This window comes from Dunckerocampus dactyliophorus, chromosome 18, assembly GCF_027744805.1.
Source record: "Dunckerocampus dactyliophorus isolate RoL2022-P2 chromosome 18, RoL_Ddac_1.1, whole genome shotgun sequence".
Lineage (NCBI taxonomy): Eukaryota > Metazoa > Chordata > Actinopteri > Syngnathiformes > Syngnathidae > Dunckerocampus > Dunckerocampus dactyliophorus.
The window spans coordinates 15,606,134-15,630,986 of record NC_072836.1 but is presented as its reverse complement, the minus strand read 5'-3'; the positions used below and the strand labels follow the sequence as shown (position 1 = coordinate 15,630,986).

Sequence of the window (24,853 nt, the reverse complement as noted above, 5' to 3'; positions counted from 1 at the left end):
CCTACCTAGTCTTTGGGAATGAACTGGTGAAGCCCTCTACTGTACTGTATAGCTGTCCTGTCTAGTAGTAGTTTCTGAACTGATGTAGCCTTCTAGAGCTGTCCTATCTAGTCAGACTAGAGCTGTCCTACCTTTTTTGAGCATGAACTGATGAAGCCTGCTCAGATGAAAGGCGTATTTTAAGAACAGATGCGATCGATCCAATGCCATGAGAGGACAGGACCATTCATGCCAATATCAATACTTTTAATTACAATTTTTCAAGATCCTTCAATGATTTCGTAATTTTAAGATTTTAGGCAAAAAAAAAAAAAAGAAATACAGTAAGTCATTCTTTACAGAAAGTATCAAAAACGGAAGCAATTTATTCCTTAAGAAATTGGAAATCCAATGAAGTCACCCAAAAATATTAACAAAACACATTCCTCTCATGCAGTTGTTTTTGGTTTTTGCCCCTGTTGGCCACCGTATATTCGATGGATGGCTTATAAAATAAACAGATGAAATAGTAATAATAAATAAATCCAATCAATCAAATAATGAATACATTTCTTCTAGAGACGTTTATTGTTAATAAATGAGGTGGAACTACTGATTAATGTGTGAACTACTCCGAGTGTCATTGAACATCAAATTAAACATTGTGTCACATCCAGATAGTAGCAGTCCCTGACATGCTTGATTGTTGTTTTTTTGCCAAGTCATATGAATGCTCCGACTTTATGAAAAGCATTTCTTGTTCTGTGCTGATAAAGAGTTTGTCTGCATTCTTTGACATTGCTGTGACCTTTGCGCACCCATCCTGCGTTAAAATGTCGTCCATTCTTGCATACCGCGGTTTACACAAGCACCTGGTACACTGTACATGCATGTTAAATCATATGATTTAAAGCTATTTTCTTTGCATTGTTTAATTGCAAACAATGTCTAAGTTGCCTATCCTCTTGTTAGAGCGGGACTTCTTGTCGTTGGGGTGTCTTTGAGCAGCCTTTCTCAGTCAGGCACGTTTAAACAATTATGAGCACTGGCGGAGGTAAACGTCTGCATGGTTCATGTCCGGTCCAAGTTAGCATTGTGGAGGAGAAACATTGACAGGACTCACTGAGACCAGCATGTTCTCCTCTCTGAAAATCTAATCTATAACCAACATGTGTTGAAATCAGGAAACTAATTTTTTTTTTCTTTTACCGAGGGAGATGGAAATGGTGCTCTCTGTGCTTTCCATATTACTCATTACACAAACTAAGCAGCATGTTACCAAGTAATTTTTTTGTGCTACATACAATTGAACTTAAAACATTTGTACACACGGACAGCAGAGAAAGCCTTCTGTGGGAATATGAGGCAGTTGAAAAAGTACAAGCAGGTGTTGTTGGCAAAGCATAAAGAGCGCCAAACCACAGTGTCTGATGTCATCATTCCTAACGCTTCCTATCATCTCATTACTTAAAATGCCACAAAATATCACCCGTTGTATATTTAACCGCTTGGGGAATTTTCCTTATTTTCTGGAAAATTTCACTTGTTTTCAAATACAAACACTGAGAGGTATGAAATACGACCGTACCCCGCCACTTCGTGGTTCGAATTTTGCGGCTTCCCACTATCACGGTTTTTCCAAAATATATGAATTACAACATCATGCTGTTTTGTGGTTGAATACAGCCTATTATTAGTTAAAACATTTGCATTTTTGAGCAAATTTTACATATTTTTCCCTAAATTAAGCATTTTTAAGAATAAAAATAGCTAAATGAACTAAAACACAAATATAATACACATAATTTGGTAATAAATTAAGGCAACAAAAAAAAAATCTGAGGACCCACTTGGGAGCCGAAAGAGTCGGCTCTTTTTGTGAACCGATCCAAAAGAACCGGATCTCTATAAGGAGCCGACATTTCCATCCTGTAATACAGTTTTACTGACACATTACTGACAGTGTCAATCAAAAGTGAACAGTATTCTTATAAAAGGCAGCAGTTTGCTTTTGTAAAACATACTAAAAATGACAGTATGCAATGGCTTCCTCAACTATATCCCGTCGTCTTACTGCTTTGAGTACGTAAGGTACGCCCGACGTAACACACACGCACGTGCAATAGTTATGTTCGTTGTCAATGTTTTTGCAGTTTAATTCGCAATTGTGAAAAATATTGACATTTCTGTTATACAGTCTATTCTTTTCAGCCACTATAGGTAACATGGTGGTGGTGTTCTCATATTGTTTGGTTTCACAAAATGTCATTTGCAGCGAGTTGCGTACAGTCCCTTTAACCCACGCACAACGACGCAAACACACGCTCAAAGACAGCCCCTCCCACTACAAAGGCTTGGAAGTATGACTCTATAGCCGGTGTGTCCACACACACTCAGTCTCAGTCATTGAAGAACATTTTTGCTGGTATCGGTTGGTCCCATCCGCGCCGTGTATGCTAAATATTACAAAATGTAGCAGAATTTAATTATTTTTTTTGCTAACAAAGCTAGTTTTAACGTCAGCAAACATGGAGCCTTAAAAGTGACTGCAAAGTTGACTTAAAAGCCAGCCAAAATGGAAGCTCATTCTCCTTAGGAAAACGACATGGGAAAATGGGAGCTAACGATGGTAAGGTGTTTATTTTTTCATTTTCTTTCTTGTCAATTATAAATGAGAGTCTGTGAGCTTTGTTTGTAAGATACAATGACTACTGTGTGTGATAGCCAATCATATCTTCCGTACATAAAAATGCCTTTCGCATTCTTTTGACTAACTGGAAAGCTTAATGTAATTGTGAAGCTGCAAGTCATATATTCCCCATATATTACATGTATACAAATAAAAGAGGATACGGCATTCTGCAGGCAAAAATCAAAAATCACACGTGTTCACATGCACAGTAATGTAAATTAGAGGTGGTTCATATGTTGATAATATGGACGCCAACGGTGGTACCAGTATCGGATCCACACAAGCATGATGAGATCGATTTTTTTCAGGTCTCTTATTTTCCCAAATATCTGTTTTCTGTTGTGGCGTTTATATTGTTGTGTTGCGGATATTGAAATATTGACATATCGTTTACAAACAAAAAGTCATCTGAGGGAGTAAGTCAGGGGTGTCCAAGCTGCGGCTCATTTTTGATTGGCCCGCGGGACAGTGTAGAACTAACAGCAAAAATGGGTTATACACTGTATATATATATATATATATACAGTAGGGGTGCAACGATACACAAAATTCACAGTTCGAGTCAGTTCGTGACGTTTGTGTTACGGTTTGATATTTTTTCATCACACATTTTTCAACATGGCATGGTATGAATGTGGGAGGCGGAGCTCAGTGGCTCTGTGCTTGACCATGCAACCTAAGCCAGAGTAGTTGATCGCAAATACACTGAGCTTTCAGCACAGAGCGCCGTCAGAAGTTGATAAAATAAATATGAAACTGCGTATCGTTCGACACAGGGGTCACGGTTCAGTACGCATGCGTATTGAATGGTTCGATACAGATACAGGTATTGTTACGCCGCCAATATACGGGATAACGTTTTTTTGTGTTTCTACAAAATAAAAAAAAAAATTTAATTTTGCTTTGCCATCTTGATTTGAATCAGATTAAACAAAGGACATTTGTCCTTTGTTTAATCTGATTGAAATCAAGATGAACAAATAGCTTGAGGAATTTCAAGTAAAGTGTATCGGTATCGGCAATAGGCCTTGTATTTACTTGGCATCGGCACCACTGTTTGCAATATTGCCCACCCCTACAAGCGGTAATCTTAATAAAGACACATACCTTGATTCTAAACACATATTCGCCCATATGAGTCCGTGGTTTGGTTGTTATTTGCTTGTTTAATCACTTTAAGATCTCAGATTGTACCTCCAAAAAAAAAAAAAAAAAAAGAAGCACGCCCGGGAATATAAATGGCCGTTTTTTTAGTTTTGATAATTAGCAAGAAACCCATGAATGGAGCTGTATTTACATTGGACTGATAGTCGTGCTTTGTGCTAGCATGGGTGCAAGGGGAGCACAATGTTTTCTGTCTGTACAGCAAACAGTAGTTTCTACGAGAGACAATGTGTGTGTGTGTGTATGTGTGTGATTGGTTGTAACAAGGTCTTTGGCACTGTCAGCTTCTTTCAGCTGCAGTAAAAAAAAAAGGGTCAATACGGTGCGGAGCGTAGTAGTAAATAACATTGCATGTCTACTTGTTGCTGTATAGATTTGTAAGGCTTTTGTGTGGACACCAAATGGATTAGTTTGGAGTCATGCAGGCATTGTTACTGACGCCAGGGTTATGCAACACTTTTTAAAAGGACACGCCAACTTGTTATGCTTGTACAGAACTGCAAAAAAAAAAAAGGATTTGTGTGTCGTGGATGAGAAAAAGGATTGGAAAAAGACAAGAAGTACAGGGTGGTTTTTAGGGTTTTTACAGCACGTGCTTATTATGCTTACCTCTATACTCTATAAACTATCGTGCCTCGATTGGGTCCCTTTTTTTCCTAGTACAGCCTCACGTGTGTCATGTTTTTTTGTTTTGATATAATGTATTAACACATTGGGCGCTAATATCACCCAACAAAATAAAATTAATAAAGAAAAGTGTAATGACCCCTGCTTAGTACAATGTACATGCCTCAGGCAGTTACTACTTGCAAACTACTTGTATGTACACAATAAATAGTGTCCCATTCAAAAAATGTTTTTGTCCACCTCATGGTCACCTCAAGAAGGCTGAATATAACATCCTTGATCATCCAGAGGACAAAGTCAGGCTTACAAAGTCATGACGTGCTGCAACCAAAGGGCTGTTCATGCTTTGGTTGATTGATGGCAATCTTTTTTCTAGGGGTGCACAATATCTATTTTTCAAGACCAATACCGATAACCGATTTTTAAAATTCAGATTTAACTGTAGTTTTTGCACACCTGAACATAAGAACGACTCAGGATTTGTACTTGTATCACAACATCACCACAAATATGATGGCGACTCAGAAGTACAAACCCTGGGTCGGAGTGGTTTGCTGGCAATGGTGAATGATAGGACCGGGCCCTGGGCCTTTTAGGGCAGCCTCTTTGGCAGAGCGGGCATATTTGTGGGCTTTCAGGGCGCTCTTGTGGCAATGCTGGCTTTTCGGGTGCCTGGTGGGGTTTGATGTGTTGAGGGTCGATGTTTTTTTATCTTGTCTCAAAGTCTTTCAGCCAGCCAGCGCGCAAGGAGGTGTCTGAGGCAGTGGGAAGGTCCCACACCACACGATCGACACCATGCTTGCTTACAATGCGTCTTGACGGCCCGTCACGCATGGGAGAAAAGAAGCACTTAATTTGCACACCCCCACCTACAGCACAGTACGGGTGACCTTGCCTCATTGGAGCGTTTTTTTTGTCCGTTGTCTGAGCTATTTTTTTTTGTTATCGGATTCATCCGTATGAAATCACAATTCCTCATATTTATCGTGCACTCCTACTTTTTTCCACCAATAGGAAGGTGGTGTCATGTTTCCTCGCTGCTTTACTTTTGCTTTAAAAGCAGCTTCCTTCCTGCGCCGAAAGCGCTGCCAAATGTGCAATGACGACACCAATGACAAAATCATGGTGAATATTAACCCATTCAATTCAACTGCAGGCTAAAATAAGTCCCTTTTAGAGCAGTTTTAAGTCATAAAAACGGCAACAAGGTGGCAGAAATGCATTTGATGAGAGCTCGGCATGGATCTTTTGCATGTGAAAGCACACTTGACATCGAGGAGGAAGTGGAAGAGCATGGAGGAGTGTAGCGTGCAGAAGGTTACGCATTGCAGTGAAATTTTAGCGCATGCAAATGCACACGCGCGCTCACGCACACAGTTTTGTTCTAAATGTGAATATTGTTAATAGTTCATGGTGTTATATTTGTAAATACATAATTTTTATGTAAAGCAACCCTTTTTTTATTTATGTTGTGGGATAGTTGTTTAGATATTTGATCTGTCACAAAAGCAAGGAAAACTGCTTGAAAATGAAAAGCTGTTTTCCTCCCTTTTTTTTGTTGGGAACTGATACTGTATTTTCCTGAAACCTACCTATGCTCTTTTGCCGATTACTAAAGAATGGCAAAAGGGAAAAACAAACATTTTTTTTCTGATGAAAGATGAGAGTTTAATCTTTTCTTTTGGTAGGGTCCATGTTTATATACTGTAGCCATAGAACACAGTGCTCTGTGTGCCTTGAAAAATTGGTCAAAATCGTCTAAAATGGCCAGTACTGAAGGGGTTGTCTTTGAAAAATGGCTGGGATTGAATGAGTTAATGATTCTAAAACTTTTACTTGACCGATTTTCACCATTTAAAGACTCGTGGGCAGGTTGAAGTCTATGTTTTCGAAGGGAGCATCATGCTGCTAACCACTGATTATGCTCCACCTGCATTTTCCACAAGTTCAAAAGACTCCTATGAGTTAAACTGTTGCATCATGTATTGTAAAACATAAAAGTAATCCTGGAGAAGGCACTCAGGAACGTAAAGCTTCAGCGCATGCCCACGTCTGTAAATCTGATATCATCCAATGCTTTTTTTTCTCCTTGCAACCCACAGAACCCAGTGCAGGAGTGGGGTGAAGAATTTGAGGATGGTGCAGTTTACGGGATCACCCTGCATCGGGTGCCTGTCCCTTCCTCGCCTGACCCCAGCAGTGCAAATCCATCCTGCGCTTTCGTCCAGTACCGAACCATCAAAGTGCGGCGTCTGAAGGCGGCCAGTCTGCAAATGCTTGTGAGTCACCTCCTGGACCCCGCCTGTCTGGAGCAGCAGGACTACAGCAGGATCTTCCTCTCCACATATAGAACTTTCACCACCACGGCAAAGCTTCTGGAGCTCATCTTTCATCGGTATAATTCCACATTTCTTCACACTGCACCTCAGTCACCTCAGAGAGTGTCTCATGGCTGTGCAATAATAACAGTGCTACAGCCAATTACAATTGGTTTGTCCCAAATATCACATAACTTACAAAGACTTATGGTTCAGTTGTCACGTTTTGCTATTATTTTGTGTTGTTTTGCGTATACCCCCGGATGCAAGGGCACGGTGGCAGGCTGGTTCAACAAAGTCATTAATCAACAGTCTTAAGTACCAAAATGACAAAGAATTGTAGGAGGTGCAACTAAGGAAAACAAAAAAACTCCCCATTGGAGATGGAAAACAGGAATGCACAAGAAAAGGAGAATAATAAGGAAAGAGGAAAACACCCAAAGGCGATGCAACGGCAGGCATCAAACACACAGGTAACCATAGTCCAAGGAAACACTTTCAACCCTAATTACAAATCATACACAGGTGCGCTCCCCAGCTTTATAACAAACAGGAAATAAACCAAAACAAATTAATATCATAGAAGTAATGGCAGAAACAGGAGAAAAAGCAAACCAAGCCAAAAGTCCAAACTGTAATACGAAATATGACACCACTAACTAAGCGTTCTTGTTTCTGAAAATTCTGCTTTTTGGCTTCTTACTTTGTCTTTCTCCCCCACTCCGTTTGCAACCCTTTCTTAAGGATAGAATAAATAACTGCTACCTAGTGAGCTAGCTAGCATGCTATGCAACTGTGGCCGTCTCTCGTGTCCTTGCAGTTATCCCGTAGCCTGCGCATTAGCAATGTGGTGTAAACAAAGAATAGTAGGAGCGTAAAGATGACTATAGAGGCATTATTTTATGTGTACAGGGCTCCAATAATGGTAAGAAACATATTTATAAAGTCATAAAGCATAGTTTTCTATGCGCTAACTATGAAAATATTTCATTTATTAATATTGAATCCTACTTTGCAGTCGGGTCTGGAACCAATTAACCATGATAAACAAAGGACGACCGTAATACTTGTGTTGCACTGTATTACAGTACATATTTTATGCTATTATCTTCTATCCCGCTATCTTAGTTGGAAAGGCACACTTTTTGATCAATTTCTTGTACTTGGATCTCACTAGACTGGATAGGTGTACCTGGTGGCGTGTGATGTTAAGCAACACAACATCAAGCTTCTCTCCTTGCACACTTGTCTTGTTGCTTCTGAATCATTTTAGAAAGCTCGCTTTGAAGTAATAAGCAGCTTGCAGGTACTCATTAGCAGGATGCACTCGACAACAACAACAATTATGTACAAAGGGGCTGAGCTCGGCATGAGTCTTTGGTCACTCCAGAGTAAGGGCGAATACTCTTTAAAAATACTGCATGTTCAAGAAAAATGTAATTGCATAGATTTATTATTGCTGTATTTGTCATCCTACAGAGACGGTGCAGCATCAGAATTGGACAACAACTTGAGGTAGGTGGATGGTTTCTATGCTTGATTGTGTGCAGTTTGTGTTTTATCATCCAGTCATTGTTTAGAATTACTCACACACATGCGCATGTCAACTTTGCTGGCTACAACTGTTGTTAAAATTATTTATAACTTAATAACTAGAAAAATGTCTGCGCACATTTTGAATAGGCCTGCCTGTAGCTCACCTCTGGCCCTGCATAGTAACTTTGCAGGTTTCTTGCATGTTAGTGTATATGCAAGGTGTGGCCTGAAGACTGAATTTTTAATAAAATGTCTGTAGGCACACTACACCACCATAATGACCTCTCCAATGATATACTGTAACTTGTGTGGGGGTTCTATGCATGGTTTGTCCTGCATTTGTTACGACGGTCCGGTCCAGCGACCGCATTATTGCAGATGCTGCGTCGATCTGCCAATCCGACCTCACTCGTGAGCAAGAGTTCAAGTCCAGTACTTGAACTCCTCCATCTGGCGCAAGACCTCACTCCCAACCCGGAGGGAGCAATCCATCCTTTTCCGACTTTGCTGGTCCATAATTAAGGTAATGATTTTCTCACTGTCGTTTCCCACTAGTCCTCCATTGGCGTTTGTCCAGACATGGTTGGATGAATACAGTGAGGACTTCAGGGATCCTCCACTGCACCCAGGGCTCCGTCTCCTTTTGGATCACCTCAGGATCAGCTCTGCTGTGCATGACCAACTACACTGCCAGCCCAACTTGTGCTCGCTGGCTGGGCAAGCTGAAAACCTGCTGAAGAGGTTCCAGAAAGAAGGTAATCCAATGTAGTCGTTATAAGACTTGTATGAAATGTGCAAAATTAAAATGGGCCAGGAGTCCTACTGTATATCATTGCTTCTGTTTTAAGCACCTACGCTGATTTTATCTTCGTGCTGCTTCTTCAGAAGCAGTGAGAACTGCGCAGGCAGATGTGGAACAACGCAAGCAGCTTTCAGGTGATGAGTATTCAGGATGTAAAAACTCCCAGGATCAAGGTGACATTTTGGATTTCTCAGCTGGAGCCATCGCAGAACAACTCACTCGCATTGATTCTGTACGTGAGAGAACCTTACAAACTAATGGGCGGGTTCTTAGCATTGGCAGAAATCATTGAAAATGTGTGAAATTCAAACTGTACTGTTTACATGCTGTGTTTGCTATTTTGACCAAATGGGACTGCAGTCAGACCTCGGTTTTCGTTGAATGGAGAACGAACGAAACAAAAAACGTAATTATGGTATGTTGAAGGACCTACAAAACAGGTGCAAAATCTCAACACTTGATGAAAAAATGTTATCATAAAGATATAAACAAGAAAAAACATTTTTTTTAATGGTACATGTATGCTGTACATTTGACCTGTATTATCAGATATTTGTAAATTATTACAAACTTATGGTGAATGAGATGTGTTTTCTGCAGGAAACTGCCTTTTTTATAGAGATAAAATAATAAAATACATTGGTATCTCACTTTTCATTTTTTATTATTCCAAAAAGGGAGACAAAAACCAAAATATTTGAAGGCAAAAACCCAAATGTTTGAAAACCAAAGAAATTTTTCTCATAAGAAATAATGTAAATCCAATTAAAACGGTCCAGACATTTTAAAAAATATACCTTTTATAGAGAATGAGTATTATTTTACATACAGAAAACAATGCAAAATGAGTTAAACAGATAAATGAACATTTAACATGACTTTGGTGGTGGTGTGTGGAAGATGGCAAGGAGCGGGAGGATCATTGATGACTTCCAGTACAGCCACGATTGGCCACACATCCGGCATTTTTGTATATGTGCAGGCACTCGCAACTTTCTTTTGCCCCATTGTGGTTTATTTAGCTGTTGGACTCAATAAAAATAGCACAGAGACTGAGTCATCAATGTGGACGGACTAGTTTGTTTCACACAATGTTTGGCCATACAAAAACCGAATCGTACAAAAAGGTACAAAAAGCTACAAAAAGCAGGGTTTGACTGTATATTAAGAATTTTTGCTCCAATATGTGGTCAAAATACGTCATTTATTGCAGCTCTTTTTATATTTGGTAACTTTTTCTATTGTTTTAACGGGGGTCATTCTTATTTCTTCTCAGGCTTTATTCGTCAAAGTGGCACCTTACCAATGTTTGGGCTGCATCTGGTCACAAAGAGACAAGAAGGAGAACATGTCCCCCACGATCAGGGCCACCGTGGCCCAGTTTAATGCTGTTACCAACCTGGTTATCGTGTCGCTGCTCTGCCGCCCTGCATGTGGCAGCTCCAGTCCAACTTCCTGTCGCTTGCCTCCCACTGCTCCACCGTATCGAGCTCGCATCATAGAGAAGTGGATCGGAGTAGCACAGGTGGGTGCTGCTCTTTTCACTCCAGACTTGTCTGCTTGTTGAATGAGCATCAGTCTTTAGGTGACCAAATGAAACAATGAAGAAAGAGCAATTTCATCTGCAATGTGAGTACATGTAATAGACTGGTCAATGATATATCGGTACCACGGAATCGTGTTTGGGACAAATTAAGACAATTTCATGAAACAAATACTAGAATTTAAGGTGTAAATGTACTGTAGGTCAGTGCTTCTGATAGTATTTAGGCCAGCTGGCCCTGATGACACACCGCTGATATGCCCCACATACACTATTGTTACAAAATATTAACACGTGTATACTGTATCTCTGCAGGAATGTCACAATTTGAAGAACTTCTCCTCACTCAGGGCGATCCTGTCTGCCCTTCAGTCCAATGCAGTCTACAGACTGAGAAAGACCTGGGCTGCAGTCAGCAGGTAAACACAGACGATCATTCCTGCAAAACTCTTGATTCCATCCAAAGTTAGGTTTTATGTTGTGTATCGTAGCTGACTTTTAATGTGGGCCTTGAACCTTCGTCAAGAGCAATGTCAGCAAATTACCCGCTCTTGGCTGACCCACATTACAGGGCGGGCCTTGAATGTTGCAGTAAGCTAGTAAAATGCCAAGGATCACAAAGACAAAACTTAATAGGGTTTTCTCTGTGACATAACACCTGCTGTGGACAAAGTTGTCCCAACTATTATAAAAGACACTAGTTAATCATTATATCAAATATCCAGTATGAAGCTAAGCAGCTCCATACTATATATATCATATACTCATCTCTGTTGATGTTTTTTTTCCAGGGACAGCATGGCTACATTTGATAACCTCTGTGAAACCTTCCCTGATGAAAACCGTCTTCTCACCAACAGAGCACTCCTGATGGAGGTGAGACCAAAACAGTCAAACGGCAGTTAACGTAGCCAATGCTCGGTAGCACTCGTCCGTATGTGCGTGACAGTCAGAAGGCCCAAAGTAATAGAATTAATCGCACTAAATGATAAGCCTTTCTCAGCGGCGGAAGCCTCGCTGTGTGCTACCTGGAAGTCGCTCTTGAAAAAGTTAAATATGTTTTTGTGTAAATTAAGGCTATTTTTATGGTTCGTTTTTTTCAGATCATATAGCCAATAGCAGAGGTGCAGACAAAAATTCTGGGCCCCATGAAAACAAAATGATGTTGGCCCCCTCCTTTGTATTTTGTAATAATTACCTTGTCAGGGGCCCTTTATTGTCCTAACTTTTCCCCCCTAAATGGCGCCGCTGGGCAATACAACTCATCATAAATAAATCGAAAAATTGACATTTAATGCATATGATTGGTATCAGCCGGAATCGATTGGAGCTCCCCTACGAGTGAGGGCGCGTGAATGCTGAAAGATGTTGTCAAGCTGGAGCCATGCAAATATGCACCCTAGGGCAGTGATTCCTAACCACTGAGTCCTTTGCCTTTGTTTTATGGTGTTTGTGTGTTTTTGATTGTGGATAATTTCTTTGTTTGGAGTGCTTGCAGGTTTGCCCTCTTCGGCCACTGTAGATGGTACATAATTCATCTGTGTACTGTATATACCTTTTGGGACATTTTGTGTGGTGGTGTGCTGTGAGATGCATTCAAAGACACCACGTAGCGCAAGTTGAATTCAAGTTTTGAGTGTATTTTCTGGGATTTCCGAGCATGCTTAAATTCTTTGTCTTTGTGTTTATTTGGACCCCACATAATAATGATGTCATTGTGACGATTGGGATTTCGGAGTGTCTGTGATTGCACCTCGTAGTCGTGTGGTGGGAATGAGGATGTTGTTTTGTTCCGAGGTTGAACGGAGAGACATGCTTGTGAAATGGAGATACGTATATGGTGCTGGAATTGCACAGCTGTTGATGTCCCGCCATAACAGAGAGGTGTGGGTTGATGTGCATGTGGTAATTGCGGAAAAAGATGTTACTGTAACTAATGAAAAAAATCAGTTGCATTATTTTTGTATCCATATTGAGAGACTAAAATACTGCAACGCTATTGGGACATTTGTAAATCACATACAGTAAATGTAAATGCTTGTTAATGTTGGTAATCGTTTTTTTATTGCTACAAATAGTGAGTGAAAAAGTATGAATAAAAAAGGCAGTCTTTGTTGTTTGACCTACCTACATTTTTTAAAAGTTAATGTATCTGTGAAAGTCAACCCTTGAGTTTGAGTGCTTTCAGTGATCTGACCCGAGGGCGTAATAAATCATTACACCAGATAGCATATCCTATCTTTTAACATCTGATACAATGCAGCACTAATCTTACAGTATGTTAAGTGAAATATGTAAAGGATTGAAGGAGACACCTTTCTAGATGTTTCTACTGTAATTATTAAAAGTTGTACTCTATGTTCTTTTTTGAATAGTATTGCTGGGAAATTACAAAAATGTTACAAGGGGACAGCACGATGGTGCCTCACTGAGTTTGAATTGTTTGTCCTTCTCTGAGTGGAGTCTGCATGTTCAGGTTTCTTCCCACATAGTATAAAAACATGCATGCTGGGCTAAGCGAACACTCCACGTGTGTGAATGTGAGCGGGAATCGTGGTTTGTCTATGCAGGTGATCCTCGGTTTACGGTGTTCTGTGTTACATTTCCTGGTTATCAACGCACTCCCATAAATGAATAAAACGCCGGCGGAAGTATACAGTCTGTGTCTGATCAGCCAGACTGAGAAAGAATAACATTACTTATTACCGTAGTAACTTTTTTGCCTTCATTACTGTATGTCTCTCGAGCAGCGGTGTGCTAAAGAAAAGGAAAGCCATCACCATGGAAGTAAAAATAAACATCATAAAAATACGCTTGTTGGTCCAAACCGTCCCGATCATTAAGGATAAAGGTAACTGAAGGCTAATAAATGCTAGAGGGGGGTCATGGATTCCGTGTGCTGTTACAAGGAAATCTGGGAGGGGAAGAGGAGGTTATCGTTGCAGACGAGCCTAGGACAATATTTTAAGACGGTAGGCCTGCAAGACAACCACAGGGATAAAAGTGAGGAGTGTTCATTACAGTTTGATTTAATTCTTGTATTTTGTCATGTGACTTAATTAATATAATTATACAGTATATAATACATCATTTAGGCTTAAGCTCTGACTCACACCGAAACGCGTAACTCCCTAGGACCACGGGTATGTGCCCTGTGGTTGACTGATGACCAGTCCAGGGTGTACACCGCCTCTCTCCCCGTAAGCTGTGGTAGGATTGAACAGTCGAAAAGAACGAATGACTTGAGTTCAAAGCCTGGTTTTGCATTCAAAGAAAAGGTTGAACGTGGCCTTCCTCGCTCTTACATAAAAGCAATTCACCACAAGGCAGTTTTTACTCTCTAAAATGCTTCATAGTTGAGGTGTAAATTTGACAAACACTTATTAACCTACAATTGAAGTAAGCACATACTGTAGCTACTTCTGACCTTCTTTTAAATGGGACGGAGCTCAAACATCTGTGGATATTTTGGGAGAAATGTTATCCAGTGTTTAATATTCAGCTATGCCTCAGGGAGAGAGAGAAAGAACTCTCCAAGTAAAACATTATGAGATGTGTTATGTTGTTTTTAAAGGAGGCACAATCAGTTTTCAAGATGACAAAAAAAAAACATTATACAGTTATACAGTTCCACGAAAGAGACATGATTCCATTTGACGTACATAGCGGAGCGTCTTGAGTGTGGCAGAGACACAACCTATCTTTGGCCTCACTCGGTACTAAACAGGTTTCAAGTGGCCTCAGACCACCAGGATTATAGGCCAGTAATAATAGACGACAGCGGAGTGTTTTCGGAGTCATCTGCAAAGTCTCCCGGGCTGAAACAGGAGCCAGCAATGCTGCTAACCGAGACCTACGTTGCATGAAAGTAGGGCACTTTGAATGCCATTAAAGAAAGCGTGGACGAAAAATACACCAATATCTGACTACAGCACATATTAAACAGTTACAAAAGGCTAATTGGGAATGTCTTGTCTTTCTGCAGAGTACCTCCAGTGGAGCGGTGCCTTACCTGGGTACATATTTAACTGTCCTCACCATGCTGGACACAGCCCTTCCAGACACTGTGGAGGTTTGTCATGCATCCTGACAAACAGTTGCTATGTTCACTAATAAATAAAGGGCCTTTAAAGGAACTGAGTATATATAATAAATTACAGTCCTGTTATCACTGTTACCACTTGATTTATTTTGTACTCCATTACATGGAGGAAGGAAATGATTTAAAGATATTATTGCCAAGTGACAGTTTCTGACACAGTCGGTGATGATAAAACAAAACAAAAAATACACAATGAACTATTTCCCATCCTGCTTTTTATATTTCATCAAAACATATTCTGTTCTAGGAAGATTTTCAAAATCTACTTCAATCTTTCCCATACATTAACTTCGTAACTTCGTAAATTGGGCTGGCGTTACCGCTTTACATTTTTTGTAGATTTGGCGCATGTTTGTCCTTGCTCATAAGCATGTTATAGCGGGACTATCTCTGTAGCTTGCTGTTCAGCTCCGTACAGTAGATAGCGTTGTAACTCGTAACATACCTCATATACACCACATAAAAATACATGCACCGGATGTCATGCTCATTTTGAAAAAGCATTCACATTTGACTTGGTTGTGTATTATTATGAACGCATCTGTTCATTAATATAGTGAGGTATGAGAGCCCAAGAGACATCTTTTTTTTTTTTTAATCGCCATTGTGTGTGTCTTAATAAGCACGTATTTACCACTGCTTGAAATGAGTCAACACCTGTAAGTCAATAACTTCACGTTGTGCGGTTAAATAAGGTTTGCTAGTGACGCACGTTTCTTGTGATAAAAACCAAAAAGCTCTGTTGCAACCGTCAACGCCGAAACGCTGAGCTGGAGTTTCGAAAATGTCCACTCTCTTCCCAAAAGCTCAATTATGAAGGACAAAAAACAACATTTGCATGTGGTGCCTTTATTTAAAAAAAAATATGCCTTTATATGCCTTTAATTTTTCATCGTATTTATTTATTGCTGCTTGAGTTAAAGGAAGTTATATATTGACTAATGAATGCTATAAATACATACCCTTGTAACAATTCACTTCTTTGACAGGGTGGACTCATAAACTTTGAGAAGAGGAGGAGGGTGAGTAGTTTCCCTTGGTGATATCTTTGTTTTCCTTTTTCTTTCTCCCTTGTCATCTTGTTGCAGCCAAATAAAAAGTTGTCCACATGATAATCTGCTTTAGATGTAGACATTTTCTTAATATCTAGCATTTTTATTCAGTTTTACATGTTAATTTCCCTTCTTGCAGGAGTTTGAGGTTCTGTCGCAAATCTGTGTACTGCAGTCGTCCTGTTCCCAGTTCAGCCTGCCTCACCATCCCAGAATTGCTGATTGGATGCAAGGACATAAACTACTCACTGACCAAGAAAGGTGTGCTGAATACTAAATAACATAACTGTAGTTTCCATCACTCGCAGTGAGAAAGCTCACAAAGTCACATACAATCATTTAGAATAAGAAAAAACATGTTTGGTTTTTTACTTTTTTAAACTCACGCCTCAACAAACTCCTATGTCAGCTGATGTTGCAATTTTTTTTTGCATTAAATAATTGTTCAGGTGGAATACAATACAGTTGATTCCCACATAAAAAAAAAAAAACGCATGCAACTGAGACGCATGTAACTGAGACGCATATAGTAGTGTCTATTTTTGCTGCATCCAGGTACTAACATTAATTTTCCTCAGAAAGTACTCTTTATATGCAATGAATCATCTTGATGTTTACACCCTGCCTCACTCATGGCGCAGCTGAAAATAAAGTAACTCATGTGGAAAACACAATATAACTGCACTATACGAACTATGTGGATATCGAAATAAATGCTTGCATTCTAATATACATGCTAAACTATACTATTGTATGCTAATTTACAACCCGCAAGACATGCTGGGTAACTATCTCTTGGGGACGTGTGCAGGTGAGCTTTCCAGCATGCTTTGTTGAGTTTTACCTGGCTACTTTCCATGTAATTAAAGCTTGCGCAGTAATATTCAATGTACAAAAAGGTGAGTTTTCCCACAAAAACAAAAACATACTATAATTACCGGTGTATAAGCCGTTACTTTTTTCTTAAATTTTGAACTCTGCGGCTTATACAGCTGTGCGGCTGATTTAGGGCCGTGTTTTCATCTCATGACATCTCCTTTACTTCCGAACTACTACTGGTAGCCTACTGTGCCGCCCGCAAGTCAGTGAGGTAGCACTTTTTTGTCAGGAGCCAATCACCAGCTATAAGTGACCTCACGATGAGCTGGTCAACCCATGGGAAATCGCTGGAGGTCATTAGTCAATCTGACTCACGGTGTCATCTTAGATCGCTAAAATCATCACAAAGCAAGAAGGCAAGTACCAATACAGGTTTAGAATAAAAAAACTATTTTAACGGCTTCCCATCATGCATTTCTTCCCAGCGAAGCATTTCATTGGCCATGGCTGCCGGGGCACTGCAATGATTCATTCAGCTGCTGAATGAATTTGAGTGTTAAGTTGCCATGTGATGATTTTAGCATTCTAAGATGACAGACGGGTATATTGAGTAATGACCTCGCATTTGCAATTTCCGATGGGTCGCTAAGCTTGTTGTAAGTTTTCTCATAGCTCATGATTGGCTCCTTTTAAATAAAGAGCTACCTGGTCTCACTGACACCACAACATGCCATTTTATGACGTGGACATGTGCGGCTTATAGTCTGGTGCGGCTTATACAGTATATTGTATGTACAAATCTGTTTTTCTCTCTAAATGTAGTGGGTGAAGCTTAAACGCCGGCGCGTCCAGAATTTACGGTGTATACAGTATAGTGCTCTTTTTTTCAAAATCTGCAAATGCAGAGTTGCAAGTATGCTGGAAGCCACTGTATTGGAAAATATTTTTTTAGGTCAGAAAATGTGTGTTTTTTTTTTAATGCAATTGCCCTTTGCAATACAGCGGTATCTAGTCAATACTTTTTTCTACTGTTGTATTAGTTAAGTATATCAGCAGTAGTAGGAATAGTAGTCCTCATGTCCACCGTGGTTGTTTTCAGTATCTTCAAAATAATAATAAATCACAATAATAATAAAAAAAACATGCCGGTTGGTATGGCAGCCATTTTATTGGGAAGAAACATTTTCTAAACCCCCAACAAGTACACATCACTGAGAAGCCCATGATGCCCTCGTCATAGCACGACAGGTTTTATTCGTGTCCAGGGATGCATCCAACCCTGAGTGTTCTAGAAATGGTAAACAATCCTAGATGGCCACACCCCTCCAGTGTTAAGTAATAATTTTGCTGATGAATTAACAGGATGCTACAAAAATGTCCTTAGCGAAGGATTACAGGTACTTTTTTTGTGAAATTCAAATTCCAGCTATGAACTGTCGAGACAGTTGGAGCCTCCTGTGGACGTTTGTTCACCAACTGCCTGGAGCCATCGAACACTCACCAAGAAACTGTCCTCGTGAGTGTCATGCACCGTGTCATATTCACATAAATACTATATTATTCATGTAAGGCTTCTGGTAAACAGAAATAGGGTCTTTTTTTTTTTAGTATCTTGACAATGAGTGAAGGATCCAAAAAGCCCCCAGCAGACCAGATCAGTGTTTCATCTTCCGGATCCAGTGGTTCAGAGTTGGAAGATCTGTCCTCCCCAAACGCTGCCTGTTCCATCAGACTACAGGTAAACAGACATGTGCATGAATGTGGCACATCTTCGTACAGTCTGTCCTTTTCCTGAGGTTGCATCCTCATCAGTGGTGTCTTTGTTGTACGCTGCCATGACGTCTCTGCTGTTAATGGCTCTTTGTCCTCTGAACAAAGCCCTCATTTGTACTTCACAAACACTTCCAGTGACAATTACAATAAACCAAGTGACCCTTTTAGTCAATGACACTTTTAAACTTCTACGACATCTTCAGTTCGTACGCCACCAAGGTTGTTATTCATCGGGGCTTTGGGCTCACTAGTTTATTATTTCTTATCTGGAGCGTTTTGTCTTTTGTGTGTTGTCTTTACAATATTCCTACACTATGAACAGGTATTATACATGCACAACTTTTAATTTAACATGGAAAACCCATTTAATTTAGTTGTGGTTATATGACCTTGACTTACATAATGTTGAAAACTGTATTTTAAAAGGTCGTAAACATATTTTCTATGCTCTAACTACAAAAATATTTGATTTATAAATAAGGAATACTACTTTCATTTAATTAACTTACATTTTTAATAAAATACTATTTGAATTTATCCTTTTTTTTAAATATTATACACGTAAGTGCATTTTTTTTCTCTCTTCCTCTCTCCAATACAGCACAACTACTTGACTACTATGTATCATTATGTTTTCCCCCACCCCTCTTATATTTATTAAGTCTTTTGTTAGTATACAGCCCACTTCGCATTCTCTCAAATCTCTCGACATCGCACAAAACCTCCCTTCCATTTCTTACCTGTCCTATGTCTTGTGTATTGCGTTTTATAACCACCACACGTACATACGCACTCTATATGTCCATCACTGTTGTAAATACACACTCAATGTTTGCAAAAAAAAAAAAAGGAATGCTACTTTGTGGAAATTCACTTACCACTGTTGCGTGTGGAAACGATAAATGAGGGATTACTGTACTTGTACTGTACCGGAATCAGGCAAATTTGCAGATTTTTTGATCAAATGATCGTTTTTTTTGCTGTGATTATAATCTCCATAGGTCGTTTATTGGGGGAAAACCCATCTAATTTGCCCTACATTGGTAAAGCTGGCGTTACACAGCAAGTTTAACTTCATCAGCTTCATGTTTACACCCTTCCTCACACACCACAAAACAACACACGTACAGTTGCACCATACACATCACCCAGGCTTGATTAGAGGGTCAAAAGGAGATGTTTTTATGGGCTTCTCAATTACTTGCATTCTTTTCGTTACCGTTGCCATTTTTTCCCAGCAAATGATATAAAATTTTACTCTTCTTTCTACTTTTCCGTCCCACAGTCGTTCCACAGCTCATGCAACAACGTGTCAGAGGTCTTTTCTTCCTCCTCCTCGTCTCCCTGCTCTTCGGCCGCCTCCTCTCCAGATTCCCCAACCCCTTCAGGCTCGTCCTCGGATTCCCTTTGCTCCCCGGCCACATCCTGCGCTACCGCTTCGGCCACCTCCACCCCCCACCACAGACGCTCCGTGTCCATGACATCCCTACCCATTTACAACCGCCAGGGTGCTGACTCCTGCGTTGTGAGGGTCAGTGTGGACCTGGGCCGTAACAACGGCAACATGTACAAGAGCATCCTGGTGAGATGATGGTTTATAAAGAGTATTGTTTATCTGTAAATAAACGTTTTCTGATGACCGCAAAAATTTAAGGCGAGTGTAAAACTACGATTGTGGTTTTGTTTTGCTGTGACTTTGTGTAGCGTTACCTCAGGATGCAAGGATATGGTTGCCGGTGCAATCAGCAAAGTCTTTTACGAAGCAAAAGATAAGCTCACAAAGAGCGGCATCACACACAAAAGCGTGAAGTAGCAAAATAATGCAGGCTAGGAAGCACAGCTAGGTGCTACGTAAAACTCACCATGGGAGGTGGAAAACTCACACAGAAGAGAAAAAAAATCCAGGAAACAGGAAAACTGGTTGCAGAGATGCAAATGGGATAGCAAGAACAGTGAAAACACAAAATAAATGTCTAACATACACAAATTAAAGATGCTCACTTAACTCGATTCCGCTTCTGTGGACAAAAAAGTTAAGAACCACTTTTACTATGAAAAATTGGCCCATTTAAGTCAATGTGTTGTAGTCATTATCATTAAACAACACTACAGTACTTCACATGAAAACATGCACACACACAGTGACTTCCTGTTCAGGGCAAATTGAGCTTCAAAGTAAAAGGCAAGGCACTAATAACCTTGATTCTACCACAGCAACTAACAAAATGCACCCAGTTCGTAATATTTTTTGATTGTTAGTCAATTCTGCATCTACGAAAGCTTTATTGTCATTGTAGCCAAGACATACAATGAAATGTACAACTAAATGTGCAAGCAATTGCTAGTTTCGCTTTCAGTTATGTCGACAACCACTCAAGGCAACGTCAAGTCAGCCAGTCCGAGGTCTTGTGCGTTCTTCTTTGAGACTTCATGCATGTTTGATGGTTTGAGTGCACAAACGTGTGCTTTGGAATTGTAACTTGTGTGCGCTTCTTTGCATGTCTCAGTTGACCAGCCAGGACAAAACTGCACACGTGATACAGCGGGCGTTGGACAAGCACCACCTGGAGCACATGGACTGGCAGGACTTCACTTTGACACAGGTCATCTCACAAGAGAGAGGTCAGGACGCTTCGGTCAAGACACATTCAGGCACATTCAGTTTTGACTTGAGTATGCCGCATCGCACCGACAGCTGTGTCTCATATTTTGGTTACGAACTCGTTCAATCCCAGCCATTTTTTAAACTTGAACCCCTTCAGTGCTGGCCATTTTAGACGATTTTGACTGATTTTTCAATAAACTATATAAACATGGAACCTACCAAAAGAAAGATTAGGCTCTCGTCTGTCATCAGGAAAAAAAAAATTGTTTCTTTTTTTTCTCGTTCTTAGGTAAGTTTCAGGAAAATATCAGTTCCTGAAACTAGAAAAGGGAGAAAAAGAGCTTTTTGTGAAAAGATACATTTCAAGCATAACTTTCACTTTGACACAATTTTTTTTTTGCTTTTGTGATAGCGCAAATATCTAAACAACTATACCGACATAACACAAAAAAGGATTGTTTTACATTAAAATAACAAATAAACAAATTTTCACATTTAGAACTAAATTGCGTGTAAATGCGTCAAAATTTCCCCACAACGTGTAACCTTCTGCACGCTGCACTCCTCCAGGCTCTCTCACTTCCTCCTTGCTGTGGAGCGTGTTCATACATGCAGAAGCTCCCTGCCGAGCTCTTATCAAATGCACCTCTGCCACCTTGTGGCCGTTTTTATGGCCTAAAACTGCATGAAACTTGTCCTGTTTTATCGTGCACTTGTGTCGTCGCTTCTTTTTGCCTCTCGCGCCAAAAACCGGGTTTAAAAAAACCCTATAAATACATTTTTGGTATTGAATGAGTTAAATTAGATGAAGACACTTGCTGAAAGTGTCATTTCTGATATTGCTCTGTTTTGTGTGTGCATTCGTACACCGTTTTGGAAGTAACATTAGTAGCATTAAGTAATAGCATTAAAAATAACGGCATTAATAAGGCTATTATTGTTTTCCAGTAACAGGCGATCGAATGACATTAATTATAGTAATACATTATAAAAATAATGAATATTTCATAGTATGTCTTGGCTACAATGACAACAACACAGCCACTACAAAGCTAAATCCAAATTATTTGACATTTTTGAAGTTTTTAAAAAAAAAAAAAGGAAATTATTCCTTTTCCTGGTCACTCACTACCTTTTTGAAGGCGTTTACTTCTTTGGGAAAGTAACCAGTAACTACAGTTTAGGGCTTTTTTGTCCAACACTGGTTGTAGATACTGAAGTGTCTCACCGCCTTTGTTCTTTCTGATCAGTGAATCTCTTTTTTGTTTGCTTTCAGAGTTGCTCATACCAGACAAAGCAAACGTCTTCTACGCCATGTCCACCACTGCCAACTTTGATTTTGTCCTGCGTTGGTTCCACAAAGGCCAGAAGAAACCACTGAGAGCCACGTCAAGTCTTGGCCGGTACACAAAGTAGCACCACATAAGCGTTTTTTTTTCATAATAGTACGGACAAACCTCCGATTTTTGTTTTCGTCAACATTTTTTTACCCAAATTTTGTTTCCGCACAGTATTGCACGTATCCGTCTTGTACGACTCACCATCCGTGTGCATTTTTTACTGAGTGCGACTGCTATATAACCCGCCATGGGGCCAAAGAAAGTTGCGAGTGCCAGCAATTTGATAAAGAAGGTGAGAAACACTATGGAATGTGGACGGGAAGTCTGCATCAACAATAAGTTCCATCCATTCATCATATTTATGTACTTTATTTACTGCATGTAAAACAATACCCATTCTCTGTAAAAATGTATTTTTTGTTCATATTTTGGGGTTTCTGGAACAGATTAATTGAATTGACATTATTTCCTATGGGAAACATTCTCGGTTTTTGGTGTCGAACCTTTTGGAACAAAAACTGAGGTCCCACCGCTGTATATGATATTATGTTCCTCCTCATTTGTCGTGTAAAGGAGATATGGCGACGCGCTTATGGTAGCAGAAAAGCACTTTATAGCAGAGACTGTCGTGTTCTGGTAGGAATCCCCTTCATCTAATGTGGAATTCAAGTATCGTATATGTGATGTACAAACTGCATGGGGCCAGTAACAACCTGTAAAAAGAAAAAAAAAGAAGGGAATGGAGGTCAGAAGAGCATAAAAGGAACTCCAGGGGAGCGACATCGTGTTCTAAGCCTTTCGAGGTGCGCCCATGCCAGCTGACAAGTGGGCGGTGGTGTTCCTACCAGGGAGCACCGTGTTCCTTTCACCGCACCTCTTGTTGCTGTGAAACTGGCTCACAGCCCTGACAGGAAGGTTGGCATTCCCCAGCCCGGTACCCATGGCAGCAGCACGGACTTTGATGCACATTATGCCACTTGTTGTTGTATGTACATGAGTTGTATGCTTTTACTCCCATGTGCTTCACTTGGATCCTGCTCTTCATTGCACATTATTGTGACAACGTCCTGCTTGTACCTAAAGAAAACTGAAATTGGGTGCCTAATTTGAGTGATGTTTGTTACTGTTTTCTGATATCACTGACATTATTTAATAATGCTGGAAAAAAGTTGCTTAACAGATGTATTTAAACAAGTGGTTCAGGTAGTTCTATGGTTGTAGACGTTATCATTTCAGTGGCGTCAGCGTGATGCCGACAGTATTTATCTTGTAAGACGTGGGAGGATATGGTACTGCTTGTACGAGACTCGCATCATGTTGGTACAAAGATAGAGCCAGTGCAGAGCATGTAGAATTGAATGCATAAACACAAATACTCTATTGGAAGAAACAAATAAACTGTGTATGAAAAAGACTTGTGTATTACCATTACGCCCATGTTAGAATCATTGAAAATGTGTTCGCCTGCCTGCTACTGTCATCCTCTGCAGGACAGGATTTGTCACTTCCTGGTCTGCGCTTTTAATTTGTATTCCCTGCCCAGTGTTAGGTGCCATAGCTTTACTCCAGCGGTGTGTAACAGCTGGCTTCAGTTAAGGAGCAGTTGGGTTCACAAGCTCAGCGCCTTCATTTGGACATTTCTGGTTAATTGTTTTGTTTTTGGTGGTTTCTCCAAAAATAACAAAATATTAAGACAGACGTATCTACTGAGAAAAATGTATGTTTTACAGGAATAATATATTAATGTCATTTTTGTTGCACAACATTTAAATAGTACAAAAGTGCTTTTTTTTTTTTTAACGGCCGTGATAGGAAAAACAAGCAAAATTTTTTTGCTGAGTTAGGTTTACAATGTTACAAGACTTCAGTCAAATATGGGAATTTAAAAAAAACCACAAAAAATGGAACTTCGGCAATAATTTGACAATAATTAAGTCTAAATATTAAGACAAAAAGTTTTAATCTTACGAGAAAAAGTCGTAATTCAATGAGAATAACGTATGTTATGAGGAAAAATGACATTTTAGTATTATATTACAGACATTTAAAAAAAATTAAAATTATGGGAAGAAAGTAGCAATATTCAGAAAAAAATTATGATTAACAAGAAATGTGAAATATTTGGAACATTTGAAAACAAACATCAGAAAAAATAGGGGAAAAAAGAACAAACACGGAGGTTTGACTAATAATGCACTTTTACACAAGCTGAATTTGTTTTTTCTTGAAATATACCGTATATATAACATCTTAGCATACCTTCAGAAAATAAAGTGGCCCTCACATCTTCATTTTTCAGTAACAAGAGACAAAAGAACGTTCATTTGTGTTTCAAAATGTTTTTTTTTTGTTTTGCTTGTGTTTATTGCTCACTTTTTGTCTCCCGCATTTTGTCCTTAAAAGAGACATGCGCGTGAGTCATGGCCAATTATGCTAACTAGACGATGATGTCACCTAACAACTCCACTCCTGTGTTATGTCGTGTTGTACTTTGTTGTGGA

At 39.7% G+C, this 24,853-nt stretch overlaps 1 protein-coding gene across 3 annotated transcripts; it reads left to right on the top strand.

The window, feature by feature from the left end:
* Window positions 1–1,989: 1,989 nt before the first annotated feature.
* LOC129170942 (ral guanine nucleotide dissociation stimulator-like) lies at window positions 1,990–23,764 on the top strand. 3 transcript variants are annotated; one of them, XM_054759110.1, is made up of 16 exons: window positions 1,990–2,070; window positions 6,565–6,857; window positions 8,260–8,295; window positions 8,872–9,071; window positions 9,202–9,350; window positions 10,395–10,643; window positions 10,977–11,080; window positions 11,453–11,537; window positions 14,647–14,733; window positions 15,753–15,785; window positions 15,955–16,076; window positions 18,061–18,150; window positions 18,243–18,372; window positions 19,693–19,989; window positions 20,915–21,029; window positions 22,289–23,764. In XM_054759110.1, exons 2-16 carry the CDS (start codon window positions 6,736–6,738, stop codon window positions 22,426–22,428), a joined length of 1,959 nt encoding a protein of 652 aa, XP_054615085.1. In that variant the 5' UTR covers window positions 1,990–2,070; window positions 6,565–6,735; the 3' UTR covers window positions 22,429–23,764. The 3 variants fall into 3 exon arrangements, with proteins under 3 accessions (XP_054615085.1, XP_054615084.1, XP_054615083.1); XM_054759109.1 differs by lacking the exon at window positions 1,990–2,070 and adding an exon at window positions 2,325–2,608 and having other exon boundaries at window positions 9,205–9,350; XM_054759108.1 differs by lacking the exon at window positions 1,990–2,070 and adding an exon at window positions 2,327–2,608.
* The last annotated feature ends 1,089 nt before the right edge of the window (window positions 23,765–24,853 follow it).